The 24,739-nt window shown below is 38.7% G+C and overlaps 1 protein-coding gene across 1 annotated transcript; it reads left to right on the forward strand.

Annotated features, from left to right (window-relative positions):
• Positions 1 to 463: 463 nt before the first annotated feature.
• LOC110724094 lies at positions 464 to 1,528 on the forward strand. Its single transcript, XM_021903490.1, has 2 exons — positions 464 to 975; positions 1,078 to 1,528. The coding sequence occupies exons 1-2, from the start codon at positions 464 to 466 to the stop codon at positions 1,526 to 1,528; spliced, it is 963 nt and encodes a 320-aa protein (XP_021759182.1).
• Positions 1,529 to 24,739: the final 23,211 nt, after the last annotated feature.

Here is a 24,739-nt window from a genome sequence, read left to right on the forward strand (position 1 = left end):
GAGGGTGAACAATGGAGTTTATACTTGAGGGAGGAAGCTGACTTATGGTGGGCCTAAAGAAAGGATGAGTTGCTGAAAAGACCAAACTTTGGGTGGAATGAGTTCAAGGTAGCCTTGAGAGAGAAGTTTTACGCTTCCTACCTTAGAAAGCAAAAGTGTATGGAGTTTACCAACCTAAGAATGGGAAACATGTCAATCAGTGAATACTACAACAAGTTCATTGAGTTGATGAGGTTTGCCCCGGAAGTAGTCCCTACTGAAACCATTAAGGCTCAAAGATTTGAGCAAGGCCTAACCTTCACCTTCCAAGGGAAGCTAGGGGGAGTGACTTTTGAGACCCTAGATGAATTCTATGGTCGTGCATCCCATCTGTACGGAATTAAGGGGAGGGAGATGGAGCAGGTGGGAGAGAAAAGGAAGAACCCAGACTCTTTTCACGGGGGTGAAAAGAGGCACAAGCCTAATGGAAATTACCAAGGGAATTCTGGAGATAGGAGGGACAACAAGGGGAACTTTGGGAAGGGGAATGGGGGGACAGTCATCCAACCATAAAGGGAATGGGAACCAACTGGGTGAGAAGCCCAAGAGGAAGTATTTCTGCAAGAGGTGTGAGAAAGACCACCCAGGAAAGGACTGTGAGGGAAACCCGGTAACTTATCGTTACTGTCATAAGTTGGGACATCGTGAGTATGAGTGTTTCAAGAAGGAAGCTGATGTTAAGTATGGGAAGGTGAAAGAGTCTAGTGCACCTAGTAAACCACCTCAGTCTAGTGGACCTACAACCAAGGCTGGAACCAGTAGCGGTGCAGGAGGTGCCCCAAAGGGTCGTGTGTTTGTGATGAATAGTCGGCAAGCTAACTTTACTAATGATGTGGTAATTGGTGTTTTCTTTATAAGTTCTTTTCTTGTGAAAGTCTTGTTTGATTCAGGGGCGTCACATTCTTTTATTTCCAAGGAAGTAGTTGGGAGTCTCGGGTAAGAGAGTCCTGAGTCAGTTTCTCTAGATGTGTCTATTCCGTCTGGGGAAGTGAGGAGTTGTTCGAGATTGTTTTTGAGTGTGCCTATTTCCATCTCTAGGGTAGAGTTTCTGGCTGGTTTGATCGAGTTTGACTTGAATGACTTTGATGTGATTCTGGGTATGGATTGGTTGGGAAAGTATGAAGCAAAAATTGATTGTGCGGCTGAAAAGGTCACCTTGACTAGCCCAAGTAAGACCAAAGTGGTGTATAAAAAGGAAGGGAAAAGTTCAGGGTTGAGAATTGTATCTGCAATGCAACTACAGAAGCTGGTTAAGAAGGGTTGTCCTTTGTTTTTGTGTAGTGTTCAAGAGGTTGAAAGAGAGGAAAAGAAAGGTGAAGAGGGTATTCCTGTTGTAGAAGAGTTTCCAGATGTGTTTCCGGATAAGATTCCTGGTATGCCACTAGTGAGGGATGTTGAGTTCACTATCAATCTAGTGTCTAGAACTAGACCTATTTCTAAGGCTCCATATAGGATGGCTCCAGCTGAGTTGAGGGAGTTGGAGACCTAGTTGAGTGATTTGTTGGAGAAAGGTTATATTAGGCCTAGTTCATTAGCCTGGGGTGCTCCAGTATTGTTTGTGAAGAAGAAAGATGGAAGTATGAGGTTGTGTATAGATTATCAAGAGTTGAATAAGGTGACAGTGAAGAATACATATCCATTACCAAGGATCGATGATTTGTTTGACTAGTTGAAAGGAGCAGGGGTATTCTCAAAGATAGATTTGAGATCGGGTTATCACTAGTTGAGAATTGCGGAGCAAGATATTGCAAAGAGTGCTTTCAGGACCCGTTATGGTCATTATGAGTTCACAGTTATGCCATTTGGTTTGACCAATGCACCTGCAGTGTTCACGGACTTGATGCATAGGATTTTCAGGCCATACTTGGACAAGTTTGTAGTGGTGTTTATTAATGATATTTTGATATATTCAAAGAATGAAGAAGAGCATAAGGAGCATTTGAGACAAGTGTTGTTATGTTTAAGAGAGCATCTGTTGTATGCCAAGTTGTCTAAGTATGGGTTTTGGTTGGAGAAAGTAGCATTTTTGGGCCATGTGATTTCCAAGGACGGAGTTTCGGTGGACCCAAGCAAGATTCAAGCTGTGAGTGATTGGCCAACCCCAAAGAATGTGTCGGATGTAAGGAGTTTCTTGGGTTTAGAAGGCTATTACAGAAGGTTTGTGAAGGATTTTTCAAGGATCGCGAAGCCCATGACAAGTCTGATGAAAAAGGAGCATAAGTTCTCATGGACCCAAGAGTGTAAGGAGGCATTTAAGATCTTGAAAGAAAATTTAACCACAGCACTTGTGTTGGCTTTGCCGGATGGGAGTGATCTATATGACGTGTATAGTGATGCATCAAGGTTGGGATTGGGATGTGTGTTGATGCAGAGTCGAAGGGTAATTGTGTATGCCTCGAGACAGTTAAAGGTTCACGAAGGGAATTATCCAACCCGTGATTTGGAGTTAGCTGCAATAGTGTTTGCCTTGAAGATTTGGAGACATTACTTGTCTGGGGTGACTTGTAGGATTTTCACGGATCATAAGAGTTTGAAGTACATTTTCACCTAGATGCACTTGAATGGGAGACAGAGACGATGGTTGGAGTATATGAGTGATTATACATTGGATATTCAGTATCATGAGGGAAAGCTAATGTGGTGGCAGATGCTTTGAGCAGAAAGTCAGAACATACGGTGAATGTGATGGTAATCCCAGATCAGTTGTGTGTGGAATTTCAGAAGTTGAACTTGGAGGTGATGGAACATGGTGAAGTGGCTAGGATGTTGAATGCCTTGGTGGTTCAACCATCCATTTATGATGAGATAAGGGATAGTCAATTGGAAGATGAGAAGTGAAAAGCAATTAAGAAGAAGATTGATGAAGGGCAAGTGTTGGATTTCACCATTGGTGATGAGGGAAGCATTCGTTTTAAGGGAAGATGGTGTGTGCCGCAGAATCGTAGTGATTTAAAGCAAAGATTGATGGAAGAAGCCCATAATTCTCCTTATTCAATGCATCCTGGAGGGGATAAGTTGTATAAGGACATGAAGAAGACTTTTTGGTGGCCCAATATGAAGAAAGAAGTGGTTGAATTTGTTTCTAAGTGTTTGACATGTCAGAAGGGGAAGATTGAGCATCGTAGGCCTCAAGGAAAGGTCCAATCCTTGGAGGTGCCCAAGTGGAAATGGGATTTGATTTCTATGGATTTTATAGGAGCTTTGCCAAAGACCAAGGCAGGAAATGACACTATTTGGGTGATAGTGGAGGGGTTGACCAAGTTAGCAGCGTTCATACCTATGAGAAGTACTTGGACCATGGATTAGTTGGGAAGAGCTTATGTGAAGTTTATGGTGAAGTACCATGGGGTACCCACGGATATCATTTCGGATAGAGATTTAAGGTTTTTGTCTAACTTTTGGCAAAGTTTGCAAAAGGCAATGGGAACTAAGTTGTTAATGAGCACATCATTTCATCCTACGACAGATGGTCAGACAGAAAGAACGATTCAGACATTGGAGGACATGTTAAGAGCTTGTGTGATGGAGTATCAAGGGTCTTGGGAAGACCACTTGGATTTGATAGAGTTCTCTTACAACAACAGTTACCATGCAAGCATTGGGATGGCACCGTTTGAAGCTTTGTATGGTCAAAAGTGTAGAAGCCCAGTATGTTGGAATGATATAAGTGAAACTATGGTTCTTGGACCAGAGATGATTGAGGATATGGTGAAGCAGGTTAAGTTGATCCAAGAAAAGATTAAAGCGACCCAAGATCGACAGAAGAGTTATGCTGATTTGAAAAGGAGGGAAGAGGAATATGAAGTAGGAGAGAAGGTTTTGTTAAATATTTCACCCATGAAAGGTGTGATGAGGTTCGGGAAGAAAGGAAAATTAAGCCCAAATTGCATAGGGCCTCATGAGATCATTCAGAAAGTGGGAAAAGTGGCTTATAAGTTGGATTTGCCTAACGAGCTTGAAAGGGTTCACAATGTGTTCCATGTGAGCAAAACCCGAAAGTATATTCCTGATGTGACACATGTGTTACAACCAGAAACAATTGAGATGGATGAGAATTTGACTTATGAGGAAAGACTAGTAAAGATTCTTGACTCTAAGGTCAGGAGCACAAGGAACAAGGATGTGAGCATTGTGAAAGTATTGTGGTCAAATCAGAAAACTGAAGAGGCCACATGGGAAGCTGAGGCTGCTATGAGGAAACGTTACCCAGAACTGTTTGCCTAAGGTTAGTGGTCAAGTTACGGGGGCGTAACTCCTTTTAAGGGGGGTAAAGGGCGATAGAGTTTCACGCGTCTACTTTTTGAGTCATTTTTGAGTGATTTCGAGTCTTATTTAAGTTTAGTTGGAGTCTTGAGTCAAGTTAGGATGTGCATGAACCAATAATTTCAAAATGATTTTCGTTTCTTTTGGCTAAGTTTCGGGTCGAAACTTATTTTAAGGGGAATAGATTGTAATACCCCGTATTTTCATACGTATTTTCCTAATTAATTATTATTTTCTAAAAAGGATATTTTAGTAATGATAAGAAGTGTTTTATTTTCAGGTTGGAGTCAATAAATGATGTATTGGAGTCCCGGGATTGGTTTTCACTAAATTAGGAATTTGGTCTTGTATCTATTTTGAGTACTCATAACATTAGTTACTATTATGATTATTATTAATAAAGAAGAGTATTGAAGTTTCCTCTGCAAAGTATTGTTATTTTTAGTAAGTTTAGTAGCCTTGCGTAATCACGCGGCGGTAATACGCCTAAGTTTATCTCTACGGTATAATTATACGTATTATACTAGTATTTCCGTAGAAGGAGATTTGGGGGTGTTACAAATGTTGTCTCTCACAGTATAAGGATTCTAACATCTTAGACTGTCCTAGTTGACTCGATAATGAAAGTATTTAGGTAACTTGGGCACGGAGGCTAAGTACTTCATACTTTGTGATGCGATAACGATTACAAGTGATGAGATATTTTGATATGATAAGGCATGCTTCAATGTCGTGTTAAGATCTCATGACAAAGGGTTCCTAAGGGGAGGAATATTTGGTCATGTATTCATGTAGTGTGTGAAAGTGACACTAAGATTAGGCTGCAAGGGCTAAGTGTGGAAAATATATCGAAAAAAGTCAAATGATGGTGACTCTTAGGCTAGGTAAGCTAATGATATAAGGATCAAGCCCCCAAGTCTAGCTCTAAGTAGATAGGGATGAGCATTAGAGATCCCTTGATATGATCATGGTGTGTGAATGTGAATATGAATGCATGCTTATTACGGTCGCACCTCGATGTGATGTTGCCTACGTATCCGTTAGGAATCAGGCCGAACGTAGCTCTAGCCGAACCTCGCACAAGTGTGTGTATACGTCAAAAAGGTCTTTTTAATGGGTGTAACGTGGTTAGGCTAAAGGCTAAAGAAGAAAGGGATAAAGGCTCAAGACCTTAGATAAGCCCCCAAGGTGTGCAACCTTGCTTTTGAATCTTTATATTTTTATGCTTGAGGCTTTCTATTCTTTTTTAGCTCTCTTTTCTCTTTTTTTTTGCTTTAGCATTTATATTAATTTTATAAGTGTGGGCAATTCCGATCATGCGGTCTGTCACTCACTTGGCATTCATGTTTCTCAGGCACAGTACCGAACATTCTTTAAGAGACGCAATCTGAGACGTGTTCATGTCAAAGACATTGGAACATTTGCCCTTTTGTACAATTTTATTATTATTATTATTATTATTATTATTATTATTATTATTATTATTATCTTCCAATTTACTTGGACACTGAGGCTACGATCGCCGGCCCAGTACATTATCGATGGATGTATCGTTTTGAAAGGTAAAGTTTTAATTTATTTAAAAAAGGAGGTTTTATATTTAAGTAAATACTTATAGATTATAACTAACTTTTTTTTTTTAAAAAAAAGGGCGATGAGAAAATTTAAATCATATGTACGGAACAAAGCTTACCCTGAAGCTTCAATTGCTAATGGGTACATCAAAATGGAATGTCTAACATTTTTCTCTAGATATATGTCTAAGATTGAGACGCATTTTAACCGTCTAGATCGAAATGACGATATCGATCATCAACAACTCCATACCTTGTCCGTTTTTTCTAAAATGAGCAAGTCTTTAGGGAAGATAAATATAAAACAGCCGACTTTTGATGAATGGAAAGAATCTCACCTTTATGTTTTAAAAAATTGTGACGAAGCACAACCTTTCTTAGAGTAAGTGTTATGATGTAATTGATTTTAAAAAATTTATATTAAAAATATATACAATTAACTAACTATTAGTTCCTTAATTTATTTGGTTAGTGAGTATCTAAATGATACGAGTCTTCCAAAGATTGACTTTTACAAGTGGTTTGAGAATAGGGTAAGTGAGCACACCCTTTTTTTTCTATTATATATTTTTTTTCTCTTTTCTTAATTGTTTTCTTTTTTACTTATTGTGAAATACAGATTATTAAGCTCTGGAAAGATGGGGATGTAAGGATTACCGAAGAGTTATTTTGTTTAGCAAGAGGACCAATGAAACGTGTTGTGACTTATGATGGATATATCATTAATGGATTTAGATTTCATTCACACCAAAAACCGGCAAAGAAATCGAAAAACTCAAAATAGTGGTGTGGTGGTTAGAGGCGATGAGGAAAGTGGAGAAAAGAATTTTTATGGGATTTTAGAGGAGGTTATTGTGTTAGAGTATGGTGCCTAAAAAATCGAACAAATCCCAAAGTTTTTTTTGTTTAAGTGTAAGTGGTTTGACGTGTTTAGTGATAAGAAAGGGATTTAAAAAGATAATTTAGAAGCAGTGCTTATCAATGTTACTCGGAGGTTAAGAACCAATGAGTCATTTGCTTTATCTTCTCAAATTGAACAAGTTTTCTATGTGACTGCTCATAATGAAACAGATTGGAGATATAAAATTAAGGCAAATCCACGAAACTTCTTTGACTTCCCTAATGACGAAGATACTCATGAAAGCGAATCATTGTGGGATCATGTGGCTCCACCGGTTACTAACTATAAAAAAGAAAATGATGAAGACATTAATATAGTTAGGGATGATTTTGAAAATTAAGTGGTGTACGCTAATATCAACCAAGGAGATGATATCATTAATGAGGATGAAGAGGAAGAGGAAGAGGAGGAAGAAGAAGAAGAAGAAGAAGAACATGAGGATGAAGAATTATTTGATACGGAATCTACATTGCAGGCTCTTGACGATGACCTTGAAGACAATGATGATGACAGTGATAGTTTTAGTGAATAACGTACTTAGCATAAGAAAGAGTAATTTATTTATATGTTTGAAACTAGTTAAGTAATTAAATATGCTCAGATGCTTTATCAAATTTTTTGCTTTAGTTTTGTTTTAGTTATTGTTTTTCTTTATTCTCCATAATCTTAGTTATAATGTCTATATATAGAGTATGATTGGCTTCTATATCATTATATTTCCTGGCTTCCTTTGGTGCGTCATTGTTTAAAATGCAGCTTATTGAGTCCTTGATTAAGCAGAGAAGCTGGTTTACTTTAGTTATGGCGTCTTATATGTTATTGGATACTTTTGACATTAGTGGTGGGTTAGTGGCTTATTTTCTTCTCTTTTCTTTGAGATTAAATTGCTAATATATATGGACAAATGGTAGCGAAATTTAAGTTTAGAATTGCACCCATATAAAGATAACAAGTAAAAAAGCTTTAGTGTTTTTTTTTTTTTTTACTTGATTTTTTTTTGGTTCATGGCCGTCCCTATATAATTTTTTTTACTTGTTTTAGGTGACAAAGTTATATTTATGGCTCTGGTACTATCATTAAGTGTGATGCCCATGATGGATGTTTCTGTGGTATCATCTTAACTTCTGCAACTTTAATTTTCTACAAGGTCCTGCTGGTGAGGCTTCTGTACTTCCTAATCTTAAGGTTAGTATTTTGTTTATCATTGTTCAACCCTCATTCCTGTTTATAACCCTTTTTTTCCCTTTACATGTTGATATCCCATCTTTCTAGTAATATTAGCTGTAGCATGAAATTAGTACAATCAACTAAACAATGTGAACCAACTTTTATAGGCCAATGAAACCTGCTCACGATCCACACCTCCCTCAAGCTCAAAAACTCCAAGGGAATCAACCTTATCCTCCTTTTCACCACAATAGAAAACCTTTCCTTCAACTATCTCAAAACCCAAGGTCCCAAAATCGTGCATGAATGGAGGTAGATTCATCTCAAACTCATCTAAGTCCCAAGAAGCGTTCTCGATGAAATCATCCAATAATCTATAATTCCTCATATAACTCTCGAAAAATATGTGGGACATTACCTCAAAAGAGTCTATATACTCATAGTTTGAAGGGTCATAAACATACACTTGAGACTCATCAAGATGGGAAGAAGGATTAGGATTTTCAAAATCAACACTCTTTTCATTTTCAACTCCTTCACCATCACTCGAATGCTCTATAATGGGATCCTCACTCATATGGGGAAGAGAAGAAGAAGGCAGGGCATTTTCTTGAGAGTTGGCTAGTTGGAGAATTTGGCTCTCAAGCATCTTCATTCTAGCTCCCGTCTCCCTATTCTCAACTTCCCTAGTCTCGTTATACTTCTACATCATCTCCATTATCTTCATTATCTTCTCTTCCTTCAAATTTTCCATAGAACTACCCTCATAAAAGGACTCATTAGAAGCATAAGGGAAATCATTTGAAGCCATGTAAGAACAAGAAGATGAGGAGGGAGGATCATTCACATTATAAACATGAGCATCATCATATTGGGGAGAGGGGGCATAATCAAGAAAATGAGATTCATCATCAACAATAGGAGATAGAGAGTTGAAATCACTTGTACTAGGTTCACAAATAGGATCACAAGACAAATTATGGGGACGCATGCCACTAATAAAACTATTATCACATTAAGCATCAAAATTAGCAACATTGCATGCCCTATTGCGTACTTCCTTAGCAAACCATACAAAAAAGCTCCAAGCACTATGAACCGATAATGCTTGAAATTCGCCATTAAACCTGCTTTCAACTTCATATCTCGTTTGTTCATTCATGCCATAATAACAATTCTCACAAGCTTCACAAGGATTACAACCATTATAGTTCAAAAACCTAACAAGTCTATGGAAGTAGACATAAAAAGGCTCATCATCATCCTAATGTCCATAAGATTTTCTTTGTCCAAGTTCCTAAGCTATCAATAGTCATACCATACCTCAAATTCATTTCATTCAGATATGTGTAGACACCCATTTGCGTCTCCCCAAAACCAAACCCGGTGATGAGTACCTTTCACGTCGAATCATAATCGAATGAAGTGAAAATGTGGAAAGTCTAGTGTTGCGGATAGTTTTAATTCTTTTCTCTTCTCTCTGTTTTTGAAAACATATTTAAGAAAACAGCCAATCCAGTTTGGTTAGTCCATGATATGGGTCCAATAGTGGTGTAGTTGGATGGGGTTTGAAAAGAGCTTTCCAACGATATATTATAAGCCCAATTCCGATGAATATTGAGGAAGTTATGGCCAATTTACTAAACTGGGCCCGGTTTGAGCCTTATGTGCGGCCCAATGATCTAGGGGAGGGCCTAATATGATTTATCATTTCTAATGCAATTAGGAATAGTTTTAGTCTTCTAGATTCTTCTAGAAAGTTCTTTTCATTCCTAATTCAATTAGCATTGAAAAATTGACTTTTGTTGACTTTTCAGAGTTTTAATTAAAATCAAAGAGCATTTTTGAGGAAAAATACGAATTTATCCTCCTGTACGACAATTTTTATCTGATTTTAAGAAAACGCGTAATTTTTCCAGATCAGCGCCAAACAGCCAACGTTGGCGCCAATCTCGTTTTACGTGCGCCAGACTCTGTTTTGATAATTTTATCTTTTTGGCTGATTTTCTCTATAAATAACGTCGTAAAAACTCCATTTTCATACACGTACAACCAGTTTTCAATTATATTCACCTACAACCAGTTTTCAATTCTCGCATTCTCTGTAATCATTCACCATCTCTCTTTCTCTTTTTCTAAACTAGTTTTTACATACAAAATTCCGCATTCATTAGATCTAGATACACCTAGCCATATTCGAAGTTGCCTTCGCCCTAGACGTGAAAGGTTTAATTTCTGAAGGTTTGGTCCCAAATCTCTATTTCAATTATTTAATTTAATTGTTTTGATTATTATTTTCCTTGAAGTTACTAACGTGTGTATTTTGTTATTAGAAAGAGGTACGAGGCATCAAAGTAAGTACTCTAATGGTTTTTATTGATGTTATGATGTAGAGTTCATGCTTAGGTTGTTATTATGATATTCCTAGTATCATGTCTAGGGTAATTTTAATATCAATTATGATTTCTATGATGCCTTTTATTTTCTTTCTAATATTTATGATTGTTAGTATCATGTTAGGGCTAAAGATTTGATTTTTATTGCTTAGTGACATGCTAGGGTTTGTTATTAATCTTGTTAGTATCATGCCTAGAATCTTGCTATTATTATTATGCTTTAAGATGATTATTATGATTATGATTATTATAATTGTTATTACGATGATTATTATCTTGATGATGATTATTATTATTATTATGATGTTTATTATTGATGATTATTATTATGTTGTTTGATGCTTATTTATTAGTATTGTTTGATCACACCTTTTATGCATGTTTAAGGGAATTTGTACTTGTAATCACGCTTAATAATATATTTAATAATCTTTTTTAGGGTTAATATGATTATAATTCAAGTGATCGTCAATAATAGATTTATTTGTGCATTGAATTCAACCAATATAGATAAACAGGTTTAGGGTTAATCTTATTGATTGCATGTTAATCCGAAAGCGCACATGAATACGATCTGAACAAAGTAGAGGCCTATTATTAGGGCTGGTTCAATCTCTTTTAGGTTGGATTTGTACCTTCATCATCGAACCCTTATTTGGTTCAAGACCTTATGGAGTTGACGATTTTTTGGATCGTTAAGGGGTGTAACCTTCACCCTGTGAACGGTTTACAAGTTCCTAAAACTTGTTGGCGACTCTTTTGCTCTATCTTCTTCCCTTTTGGACGCCACCGTACTTTAGTGTATGATCACAGTGGGGTTCAAGCAAAGGGGATTAACTCTTGAAATTTATTCCCTACAATATGCTTCATTGTTATTAATTTTAGCCATCAAACATAGATTTACTGTTTCTTCCGATCAAAGGATTCAATATCTTCTTCATCTTCTGAATCCGAGTCACCCCATGCAACAGTCATGTCCTTTCTAACATCTTCCTTGGAGAACGATGGCTTGTTGAATTTATTTATCTTTATTTGTTTCTTGCTCTTGACTTTGGCTTTTTTACCCTCATTTGGCAGAGGACAATCTTTGATAAGATTTTCCTTGGATCCACATATGAAGTAGGTGATTTCCTTGGAACTATACTGTCCTCGTTTTCTCCTGTCTCCACTTTTGCCAAACCTTCTCTTGAACTTCCAAACAACCATGGTTGTTTCATCATCATTGTCTTTAGACGCGCTTGATTCCTGAGCCTTTAATGCAAGACTCTTACTCTTGGAACTTTTAGCATTTTCTCCAAGGTGAAGCTCGTGAGTTATCAAGTATCCATTGAGTTGTTCCAGGTTGAAATTTGTGAAGCCCTTGGATTCTTGTAGCACTATTACTTTGGCTCTCCATCTCTCATCCTAAGGAAGACTTCTAAGCACTTTTCACTATTAGAAAATAGCTCATTTTCGACAGACCGGTTCCCACGGGCGAGTAATTCCGTCGAAAAATTAAAAATTTCCGACGGATTTATATTCTCCTAGAAATTTCCGACAAATTCAAACAATCCGTCGGAAATCCGCCGAAAATTTCTGGGGGAATATAAATCCATCGGAATTTATGTATTTTCCGACGGAGTATTATTTTGGAAATAAATATTTCCGATGGAATATAAATCCGTTGAAAATTTCATACGGAAATTCGATCGGAATATAAATCTTTTTTTTAAAAAAATAAGTTTCTTATACTCCTCTTAAATCTCACGCCTCTCCTTCCTCTCTTAAAAAAATAAAACCCTCTCTCCTCCTCTCTCATATCTCTTCCTTTTCCTCAAATTTCACGCCTCTCTTCTTCACTTTTTATCTCCTCCTTTCTTTCTATCTTTTCTTCTCTCCTCCTCTCTTCTTCTTTCTCTCTTTCCTACGCCTATCCTCTTTCCTTTCTCTCTCATATACTTCCTCTCCTTTCTTTATCTTTCTCAAGCCTTTTTTATCTATGGTTTTTAGGGTCTTATTTATGTTTATACGGTCAAATTCGACCTTGAAATCCCTAGATCTAAAGGTTTTATGGTCAAATTTGTTCGTATTAAACCAAATTTGAGTGAAATTCAAAGCATTAGGTCTAAAAAAGGTATGTTTTTTGTTTTCTAGTGTTTAAATTTTTCTTTTTGTTAATTTATGGGTTGTGATTGTGGTTTTCAGGACGGTGGTGATGGTTTAAGGTGAGTGGTGGTGTGGTTTTCTTAAGAAGGGTGGTTCGGCAAAATTTGTTAGGGTTATGGTTGTGGATTTGGGTTTGGTTTGAGTAGTAGATCTGGATAATGAATCTAGTCGTTTAGGGTTGGGGGTGGGTTTTGTTCGGTTAGATGGGTGTTAGGGTGGTTTCAGTCAAGGTAAGTTGTGGTGTGGTTCAGGTTAGGGTGGTGGGTAGGGATCTGGCCTAGTTTGTGTGTGTGTGTGTGTGTGTGTGTGTGTTTTTTTAAAGGTGGTTGTGGTAGGGTTTTGGTGGTGGTTTTAGTTGTTTGGTTGTAGGTGGTGTTGCGTGTTTAGGGGGCTGGGTTGTGGGCTAGGGAGCGGGCTGGTGGTGGTGTGGGGTGAAGGCTAGTGGTGGTGAGGGGTGGTAGGAGGCGTTATTTTTTTTTTAGTATTTTCGAACGGAATTTTTGGCGGAATTGTGTCCGTCAAAAATTCTTGACGTAGTTTTTCCGTTCCGAAAAATATCTTCCAATAACTGAATTTAGTCGGAAATTACGTCGAAAAATGTCATTTTTCCTATAAATAGCTTTTCGATAACCGTTTTCGACGAAAAAACAGGGTGTTTTTGACAAATTTTTCCATCGAAAATGGCATGTTCTCTAGTAGTGTTTCTTACTTGTTCATCAATAGGTATGGACATGCCTAAAGATTTTAACTCATTAACAATTTTAGTAAATCCAGTGAACATATCCTTAATAGGTTTCTTCTGTAGCATTTCGAATCTGTCATACTTTGACATCGGTAAGTCAATTTTGGAACGTTTAACTTTCTCGTTCCTTTATGTGTCACTTGTAATAAATCCAAAATTAGTTTTGCGGACTTATAGCCTATGGTGCTGTTATGCTCACAAGTTCCTACTCTACAATGCAAGATTATCATTGCTACAACATTCAACTCATATTTTGAAAATCCTCTTTTTCAAATTCAGACAGTGGTTTAGGAATTACCTCATTTTTTTAAAAATTCTATTAAGTCTCATGCATATTAACCAATCATATATTTACATCAACCTAAATAATAAACTTATCTTTAATACAACCTAATTTATGAAGTCTATCTTTTGTTTGATATCTCAAGCTATGCATTTGTTCTTGATTATTGAGGTCACGTTCCAACATTACATTGGAACTCTCAAACTAAGTTATTACAACTTGTCGATCTTCTCCAGCATTACACTGGAACTTGCTTCTGTTAGGAAGCTCTTGATATGTTCCTATTAGGATACGCCTTGTAATTCCATCCAGATTTAATTTGTTCAAAGAACTTCTTTCTAGAACTTTGCCTCTGGTTTTACTTGTCATCCTTAGTTTTCTTAACTTCCTCTATTCCAGACCTTACTTCAACTCCTAGAGTTTACTTGTCCTGCAAACATCAAAACACAAGAAAACACTTCATAGACAGGAGTTTTCTCAATCATTAACATCATCATCAAAACCTCATAAGGGTCAACATCATCATTGCAAAGGAAAGTTTAGCGTCTTCACCATATTTTAATGATTTACATGATGATTGGACTATGTTAATATTAAGGATTAATAATTAGTCAAAGACATTTTTTTTCAAAAATTAGTACATCAAACTAATTTAAGAAACTTGTAGGCCACGAGTCACCCGCCTTGACGGGTCGCACACGCACTCCACTCCACATTAGTATGATATGTATTGTCCGGTTTGGGCTTAACCCGCACGGATTTGTTTTTGGGTACCTTAAAGACCTCATTCTAATGAAGTGTGCACTCACTTATAAGGAGATCTTCACCTCTTTACTACATCCATGTGGGACTTGGAATGAACAACCCCAACAAACCTCCCCTCAGACCAAGAACCGCACATAACTACTGAAACTATCTTGCACCGCCGCTATTACCACGAGACACGCTGCCTGAGCCACAATTTCACGAGGACTTTTGATGCAATGCGCCACAACCGCAAGGTCACACATTTGAGGAAATTGTCCTACACACATAGCGCCCGTGTCTATCCCGCCGAACCTTCGACTCTGATACTACTTGTTGGGCTTGGGTCACCCACCTTAACAAGTCGCATGCACACTCTACTCCACATTAGTATGATATTGTCCGCTTTGGGCCTAGCCCGCACAAATATTTTTTAGGCACCTTCCCAAAAAGCCTCAAACTAATTGAGTGTGCACTCATTATAAGGACCTCTTCACTTCCTTACTCATTCCATGTGGGACTTCGTATGAACAACCCCAACAAAATTAATTAAGATATTTTTAAAAGTCACATCAAATTTAATTGAAAATATACATATAAGCATTTTATTTTGATTTATATATAATCATAAAGAATAACTAAAATTCATTTTTCTGATTTCATAAAAAAAAAATAGTGACTTCAACAATTATTTATCATAATTTTGAAATTAATTATTTTATTTTCATAAATTAATTTTTGAAAATAAGTTTTTACTAAAACAAATTACATTATATCTTAAAAATTAAAAGTAAAATAGGGCTTGTTTGGCATCATTTTTGGTTTTCAGTTTCCTTTTTTTAAACCAAAAACAAAACATAGGAAACAAGAAAAAGGTGTTTTCACTTTTTTGTTGTCAGTTTTCAAAATAATCATGATTTTATTCACTTATTTTTTCTACTATAATTTTTTTTGTCTTTGCATTCTCTTACTTGATGGTTCTTGTTTTTCTTCCTTCCATGTCTCCCATCAAAATATTTTCAGTGGTAATTACATAGATTCATTGCCTAGGTAAACTGAACACTAAAGTGTATTCTTATAGAATTAGGGTTTTAAATGAGTATATGAACAATGTACATTTTTAAGCACTTTTTTTTTAATAATTTGAACTTCAATTCATCAATAATCTAATAAATATGTTAATACAGTCACTATTTGAATGAGTATATTTTTTTATTGTCAAATATGTTAATAATGTCATTATTTAATGGATAATTCTACTCAATCAACCATCCAAAGAGCACAAAGAGTAGAAGCTTTTAATTTGGCTGCACTGAAATCCTTCAACATTAATTTTAAAATCCCTAAACTTTTGTTTATTTACCACTCCTAGTCCCTGAACTTTTCTTAATCATCACTCCTAGTCCTTAAACTTTCCTTAGTTGGGATTGGAAGTCCCTAAACTTTGCTGACTAAGGATATGATGTCCACCACCAGCAATGGTGAATCATGGGTGGTTGAGGGACCTTTTTGCCTCATTTGAAAGGTGTGGGACTAAATGGGCTACAAGTGGAAAAGTACAAGGACTGTATTTTACTTTAACTCCTGCTTTCTTGTGTATCTCTAAACCAGTAGCCATTGATTTGTAATTTAATTAAGTTATCCATATTTGATTTTTCCATAACTGGGCCGCACAAACTCTAGGTAGATTCAAATCACCCTCTATGATAGAAGAGTAATTTGTGTCCAGTATATCCACAACTTGCAAGGTGTTTACCTTAGTATGTAATAGGTGATTTGGTTAAGTTGTTTTTTTTTAAAAAAAAACAAAAAAAAAAAACAAGGTGATTTGGCTCTAAAAGCTGTTTTATGCTATCCATAAATAAACCATTAGCGCAAAGAGTACCAATGAGAAATCTCATCCTAGCTAATAAAAAGTACGCAATATACAAAATATATAAAAAAAATACAAGTTTATCACCTTGATAAACAAAACATGTTTAACAAATGGCAAAATTGTAAATAAATAAAAAAGAAGTGTAGCAGGTAGCAGCTACTTCCACTTCAAGAGAGTTAGGATTGAAGGCTGTATCTACTTAACAAAGAACTAAGTGTTTTTTGAACGGTTAAAGTTGAACACCTAATTTCCTACAATAAACTAAATTTCACACTAGTGGAAAAAAAAAGCTATTCGTAACGAGCAAAAACGGGCTTTTCGTAACGGGCAATGGTCGTTACGTATACGGCCGTTACGATTAAATATGTTATTGGTAACAAGCACTTGTCCATTACAAATAACAAAATGCCCGTTACAAATAATTGGTTATTCGTAACAGGAATCTGAAATGCCCGTTACAAATAATAGTTATTCGTAATGGGCAGCCAAAATGCCCGTTACAAATAATAGGTTATTCGTAACAGGAATCTTAAATGCCCGTTACAAATAATAGGTTATTCGTAATGAGCAGCCAAAACGCCCGTTACGAATACATTTTGTCGAAATTAAAAAAAAAAATCCCAGCATGTGTAGCTGGGTTGTTAACCTTCTAGGCTTCTACTCTATCTTTCATTTTTTTTTTTGTAGGAATCTTTCATTCAATATAAATTTTTATTTATTCCAAAAAATTTATTACTCCATAGCACATTTGTCCAATAAGCTAATACGGAGTAAAAAAAATTCCTACAAAACTGGAAACAAATTATTTTCCTGAAAAACTAAGATTTACATAATAGGAAATATTCCGTAGTCTTGAAGCTTAGTACGAGTCTTGTATTCTGACGAGGGTTAAATCGGTCGCTACAATCTAACTCTCAATCAAACAATACTTATACGAACACCCTATAACCAAGTACAATGGCAAATAAAGGTCGGTCCACGAGGAACGAGAGTAATTGCAAATCAATCTTAAACCTAAGCTAGTTCGAAATCAATGGAAAATGGTGTTCTAAAATACTACTAATAAGATGGAATAAATCAATAAACTAAGACACTAGGGAGAACGGGAATCCGCCTAACCATTGGTAACTAAGCAACAAGGAATCACAGAGACAAACGGGATAAGCAAAGACTATAAGTCTGATCAATATCATGTGATAGGAAGACAACGGGCAATACTAAGCTTGGATTTCTCATGCACTTAACATTACTCGATACATAATCAAACCACATTCAATAATGAAATACTCAATTCACAATCTCTTGTTCAAATCAAGAATATCATGCAATCAAATTCAAGATTCTAGGTTAGCTACTCCTATTATAATGAATTAACATGCAATCGCATATAATCAATTTAATCACAATCCGTTTATCAAAATCAATCCTCAATTACATTGATTACCTAGGCCGGGTTTCATCCCGAAACCCTAGCTAGGAGACTACTCACACATATTCATAATCAAAGCAATAATGAATTCCAGAAGCATAATAGACATAAACATGAATTCTGATTAAGGAATAATAAAGCTTGATTAATAAACAAGAATGAATAATACCAATTGTATTGATGCGAATCAATGGAAAAGTTCAGAATTTTGATATCCTTCGTCAATGAATAATACAAAGAATCTTCGCAAATCTTGCTTCAAATCAATTCAAGAAAACTAAAATCTCTAGAAATATCTCTAAGAAAACTAATGAATCTCTAATACTAAGAACGTTCTCCAATAACTCTCTACAAAGGCTCTCAAAACTATCTCTAAAAAACTGTCTGAGGAATCCTCTTAAAGTTGGGCCTTATATACGTCTTCTAATGCGGAGAAGTCAAGCGCGCAGTTAACCCTGAATCAGCACGGTCGTGCTGTATTTGGCACGGCCGTGCTAGCTTGTCAGTAAGTAAACCGGATTTCTTCTTCAAATAGGCACGATCATGCTATATATGGCACGGCCGTGCAGCTTCCTGGCACGGCCGTGCTAAAAATGACACGGTCGTGCTGAATATGCTCTAGCACGAGGCTCATACTGAAGCTGATACGGGCACGGGCAACATCTGGCACGGCCGTGCTAATGGCCTGCACGGCCGTGCGGGTGCGTGGATACTGACACGGCCGTGCTGCCTTGCCTGGGGTTGCTTGCTTAGAGGCCAGCACGGGTGTGCCTATGGTAACACGGCCGTGCTGCCTGTGTTATGTAATCAATGCACGGCACTTGAACTTCCTTAACTCCTCGGACTCCGGTCAAGGCTAGCTCGGTTACGCATCAAGGGCTCGGGATCCGATTAAACTCGGTTGATATTACCTGAAAACACATCAAAAACAAACCGAAAATCCGTGAAGCACGTAATATGGGGAACGTAAGCATAACAAGGTAATAATCGGCCAAAGCGGCCCCAAATACATCCAAAATCATCCTAAAATATGCTCTAAAGCGCGCCCTAAAGTGCGCTTGTCAAAACCCCCCAAGCTACACTTTTGCTAGTCCTCGAGCAAAAACCAAGGGAAACACACACAAGATCAAATAAACTATGCCATTGCGAACAAATCAAATTAAGCACGGAATGAAATCAATGGATCCTACTTAGAACAACCATGCACGGAAGGAAAACTCACTCAAACAAGCAACGAGACACACTATCCAAGATATCGTTGATCAAATGCGAACAAGACCTAAACCAAGCATAGAGAACAAAGAAATCATGCTTCCCTCTAAACCCGACCAAACCGGCCACGTCCTCCCCTTTTGCTTCAAATCACCACCCTAATTGGCCCCTCGTGATTCCTCGAAGGAACCGGAAGAAGTGATGTTTTGAGGAAATAACAAAGGTATCCCGACATCTCGATTACGCATAATCTTTCCATAGGGTTGAAAGGTATCTCCCTCCACCGTTTGAGAACCGAACACCTCTAAAGTCTAAGGGTCTTAAAGGGTTGTAATGTATTGGCAATGGGTAAGGTGGGTGAAAACAATTTAAAAAAAAGTGGGGTTAATTCCTAAATGAAGCGCAAGAATCACAATTCTCAAAAACAATAGTTCAAAAGATGTAATTCACTTTCCACAATCTCATTGATTCACATTCTTACACATCCCAAATTATCCATATAATACACACTCAAATGACCTCTTTCAAACTTCAAAACTTTATTTATGTGTCCTTGCTTTTTTCACAATTCGGACGGCTTTTCTCTTCTTCTTTTTTTTTCTTTTTAAATTCTTTTTTTTTTTCTTCCCTTTTTTTTTCTTTTTTTTTATTGATGGAAAAATGACTTTCACATTACATATTTACAATTAGGCTCACTTTCACACCTGCTCAAACCAACTATCAAACTTTATTTCTTGATTAGTAAACAATAAGCTCAACAAACCTATCTAGGTAAACGCTTCACAACTAAGGGTTGGTAAAACATTGGCCATTGGGTTTGTAACACGGTTAACCAAGAATGGAATTAAAGCTCAACATGGTTAGCAAGTAAGATGATGTAAAAAGAAAATCAATTTGTAACAAAACAAAAGGAACAAAATAAGAAAAATGAAAAAGGTGCCCTCTTCCTCCCTTAAAAGTGTCAAGTCGGTCTCGGGAGCTACTAGTCAACACAAAGATCAAAAAATGCGTAATCAAGGATCCAAATATGCCACTCAACAAGAATGATGAAGGCTAGAACAAATAAACCTCACGGGATCTAACAAATAAAGCAACTACCAATCAAGGGGGTCAAATCCACAACCGGGAAGCGACTCCATCTTACCACAGCCCAAAGGCATAGAGTTTCACATGACAAAGGTGTTCTATTTCTACCCTTCGCCTAGACTCGTCCACATTGATCAACAATAGACTCGAACTGTGTATTCATCACTGGCTTAAGTGGAAATAGACATTCCATACACATTCATTCACATTTCGAATCCAACATGAACAATATTCCAAAATTTTGCAATTAGACAAGTTTATTATGATCCAAAAACATAGGAAAAGACTACGAGGCATATCATATAAGCTAAACCACACATCCTCATAGCAGAAGCTTTTCCTATCTAACACAAACATATGTACAACTAAGCCAACTGAATAAGTTGAAAGGCACATAACGAGGCATAAAAATCACATAAAATCCCAATCGACAAACAAGTGATCGAATGATATCAACATCAACGATCCCAGGTTCCTTAGAACCGATCAAACATCCTCGAACCATTCAACTTCTTCCTAAACTAAACTATCCTAAGCACACACAAAAAAAAGGAAAAGATCTCACCAAATTTGCTTCCCGGGAGCTCCAATTAACGGCCATAGCATCGTTCTTCAAACTCATGTCGCGTCTCGAATGTTTCCAATCTGCAAAAAGGAAAGACATACTAGCAAACAAGTTAAGGTTAGTCTAGGAAAGCAGTAAATCTTTTTTTTTCTTTTTTAGAATGAATACAAGTAAGACCCCCCCCCCCCAAGCTAGAATCAAACATTGTCCTCAATGTTTATACATCAAGGACTTACAATAGTAAGGAGAGGGAGGTAACTAAAGGGAAAGGGAAAGGGATCACGAGCTAGGCCCGCCCGGGCCATAAGGGAAACGGGAGGCCATATCATCAACACTCCTCTTCAGGTCTCTAAAGGCGGAGGTCATATCCTCGTTCGACCGGCGAAAATCCGCTACCTCGAGCTTCAAATCTTCCATTCCTTGGCGGAGCCAGGCAAAATCTTGCGCCGGGATCTGCTGGGCCGCATCCGGGCCACCCTCCTCGTCATCATCATCATCAGCAGCATCGTCACCTCCTTGGCCCCCGTGGGCCTGCTCATCCCCCTGGTGAGGCTGGGGACTGCGGTCTACATACTCCGTGCCTCCATCCTCGTGCCAGGCGAAGTCGGGGTCGAAGATCCAGTTGTCTTTGTTGTAAACCACCGTCCTCTCCGGATGGGGCAAGTAGGCGTATGGCTTGCCTGCTACGAGCCACAAATAGCAATCCGGCTGGGATGTCCCTTCAAGCCACTGCATGGCTCTCAAGGTGCGCATATCAAGCCTCGTAGTGCCTGGGATAGCCTGCAATTCAGAAAAATCAATCCCATTATATTGCGCAAGAATGGTGATCATGCCACCGATAGTAATATCACCCCTACCCCGGGCTACACTGTCGAGGTGGTCTAGTAACCACGCTCCCATGTCTAGACGCCCGTCCCCACGGGTGAGGTGCCAAATAAACTGTAACTCCCTAATGGAGACTACACCCGAACTATCTCCTCTAGCAAAGATAGTAGAGGAGAAGGTCCTGTGGGACAACCGAAAGGCGGGATTGACGATGGAAGTCGCCTTATCCCTACGAGGACCTCTATCCATTTTCCCCGTGATTTTCCGCCAAAACAACCCGGAGTTGTAGTGTTTTGAGTGGCCATCCTTAGGACCATATTTCAGGTCGGATGTCCACCCAAAGGCGGCATTAACTTGGGCCACCGACATTTGAATGGTGCCCGAGTTCATTAGTTGAAAGGACAAGTACCGGGGTGAGTTATTCTCATCCCGATGCACGTACAACGAAGACAAAAATTCGAGGGTAAGCCTCTTGTAAGTGAGAGCATGCATGGTAAGGAAAGAATAAAAGTTGGTAAATGAAAATAGTTGAACCATGTCGCTTTCGATCCCTAGAGCCCTAGTGGCTAAAGGGTCGTAGGCCGGATCGGTCGGTGGGATAATCCTACAAATTTTTCCAAAAAGGACGGGTTATTAAAAACAATACCCATGGTGTCCACCGTGGGTGGAACCATGGATGAGGATGCATCGTCCCGACCCGGTCTCCTAGTCGATGTCTTTGTTCTAGGCATGTTTGATTCAAGAAATTAAGCACAATATACCAATTAACAAGCAAGAAACTATCCTAGCATGCAATGTACCACCCTAACACTACTAGTTCACCCAAACTTGCAACAATAAAGCACAATTCAACAACAAATATTCAATAAAACTAATGAAATTGGACAAAAATTGCGAACATCAATGAGTTTAAGAACGAATTCACCGAGAACTCCACGAAGTGGAGTTGTGGCGAGCTCAAAGAGGGCCGAATTTTGCGTCCAATCACTTGAAAAATGCTCCAATGCAAGGAGGGTGCCGAGATCTTGAAAGAAGAATATGGGGAATTAGGGTTTGATTTGAGGAATTGAGGGAGGAGGTTGGGGGTTTGGGTTAGTTTAGAGAGAAAAAGGGTAGGAAAGAGTGTTAGAGAGTTGGGGAATAATGAGAGAGTTTGAGTGAAATCGTGTTTAAAAAACACGAAAAACTATCCGGAACCCGCGCTGCACGGCCGTGCTATAACTGGCACGGTCGTGCTGAGGTTTGGCACGGCCGTGCCGAATTTGGCACGGCCGTGTTGGCTTGGCAGGCTTTTTGCAAAATTGAATTTCAGATGGCACGGCCGTGCTAAAATTAGCACGGCCGTGCTAAAATTAGCACGGCCGTGCTATTACTTGACACGGCCGTGCTGAAAATGGCACGGCCGTGCTAGAATGTCAGTGGGCTTTTGAGGTTTGGCACGGCCGTGCAGATTTTGGCACGGCCGTGCTGGATTCTGGCACGGCCGTGCTGTCTGATGGCACGGCCGTGCTGTCTGCTGCAGTCTGCATGTTTTCTTTTCCTTCAAGGCACGCATCACTCTCTTCATTCCGACTTCTAACCAATCTTCTACCTGCACAAAAACACACAAGAGCACACAAAACTCACACAAATTAGGAGCTAAACCAACTAAAAAACAAAAGAAACTACTCTAGTAAAAGCAAGAAAATCGGGTTGCCTCCCGAAAGCGCTAAGTTTAACGTCGATAGCTTGACGTGGTCACATTCAACTCTTGTGACCGCATTCGAACACATCTATCACACCAACATGGGCTCCCTCATAGTATGTCTTCAACCTTTGCCCATTAACCACGAAGGATTGCAACCCACTAGAATCATAAAGCTCAACCGCACCGGAAGGGAAAACATCTTTGACAGTGAATGGACCCCTCCATCTTGACATCAACTTACCGGGGAAGAGCTTCATCCTAGAGTTATATAAGAGGACTTTGTCACCAACATTGAACACCTTCCGCTCTATCTTCCGGTCATGGAACTCCTTAGATCGGGACTTGTATAGGTTCGCACTGTCATATGCGTCCATCCGAAGCTCCTCCAATTCATGAAGGTCCAACATCCGTTGCTCTCCCGCGCTTGCTAGATCAAAATTTATCTTCTTGATAGCCCATTGAGCGCGGTGCTCTAGTTCGACCGGGAGGTGACATGCTTTCCCGTAGACCAAGCGGTATGGGGTGGTGCCTATTGGGGTCTTGAAAGCAGTCCGGTATGCCCAAAGTGCATCATCAAGCTTATCGGACCAATCTTTCCTATTCTTCGCCACTGTCTTCTCAAGGATGGACTTTATCTGTCGATTGGAGACTTCCGCTTGCCCACTAGATTGAGGGTGATAGGTTGTCCCGAACCTTTGATGTACTCCATTCTTTCGAAGCATCCTTTGAAAGGCCCCATGCACAAAGTGTGACCCGTTGTCACTTATAACCGCCCTAGGAACCCTGAACCTTGGAAATATAATCTTCTTGAAGAGTTTCACCACCTCCTTGTGATCATTTGTAGGGGAGGCAATTGCTTCCACCCACTTAGACACGTAATCCACAGCCACAAGTATGTATTGGTTCCCACGGGAGGAAGGGAAGGGTCCCATGAAGTCAATGCCCCACACATCAAAGATCTCAAGTTCAAGTATGGGTTTTTGAGGCATTTCATTCTTCTTGGAAATGTTTCCACTCCGTTGGCAAGCATCGCAAGTCTTCACAAATGCCCACGCGTCCCTAAAGATATGGGGCCACCATAGCCCACATTGCAAAACCTTTTGGGCTGTCTTATTAGCCCCCATGTGACCTCCGCAAGGGTCGGAGTGGCACATTTTCAGCACACTATGAACTTCTTCCTCCGGAACGCACCTTCTTAGGAGACCATCTACACCTCTCTTGAACAAAATTGGATCATCCCATATGTAATGCCTTGCATCTCTCCTAATCTTCTTCCGTTGGTTCTTGGAGTAATCGGGGGGAAACTCCTCACAAGCCAAGTAGTTTACCAAATCTACAAACCATGGTAGAATCTTCTCCTTGAGGAGGTATAAAACATCATCCTTCAACTCATCACAAATGGGCAGCCCATCATCTTCTTGTTGCTCCCTCTCCATGCGCGAAAGGTGATCCGCAACCACATTCTCGGCTCCCTTCTTGTCCCGGATCTCCACATGAAATTGTTGTAAAGAGAGGACCCATCGTAGGAGGCGTGGTTTGGATTCCTTCTTCGAAATTAGGTACTTGATGGCAGCATGGTCGGTATAAATAATCGTTTTGGAACCAATGAGGTAGTCCCAAAATTTCTCAAATGCATGAACAATGGCTAGGAACTCTTTCTCTGTAGTGGTGTAGTTCCTTTGTGCTTCATTTAAGGTCTTGGACATGTAATAGATCACGTGAACCCTCTTCTCAACTCGTTTCCCAAGAAAACCTCCAATAGTCGTATCACTAGCATCGCACATCAACTCAAAAGGTAGATCCCA

The sequence above is a fragment of the Chenopodium quinoa genome, unplaced genomic scaffold, assembly GCF_001683475.1.
Source record: "Chenopodium quinoa cultivar QQ74 unplaced genomic scaffold, ASM168347v1, whole genome shotgun sequence".
In the NCBI taxonomy this organism is placed as follows: domain Eukaryota; kingdom Viridiplantae; phylum Streptophyta; class Magnoliopsida; order Caryophyllales; family Amaranthaceae; genus Chenopodium; species Chenopodium quinoa.

What these genes read in the sequence shown, in the direction of transcription:
- LOC110724094 (XM_021903490.1), top strand. Translation starts at nt 464, where the DNA reads ATGGAAATTACCAAGGGAATTCTGGAGATAGGAGGGACAACAAGGGGA. An exon ending in GAAGTAGTTGGGAGTCTCGG is followed by an intron (nt 976 to 1,077) that starts GTAAGAGAGTCC and finishes TTCCATCTCTAG; the next exon opens with GGTAGAGTTTCTGGCTGGTT.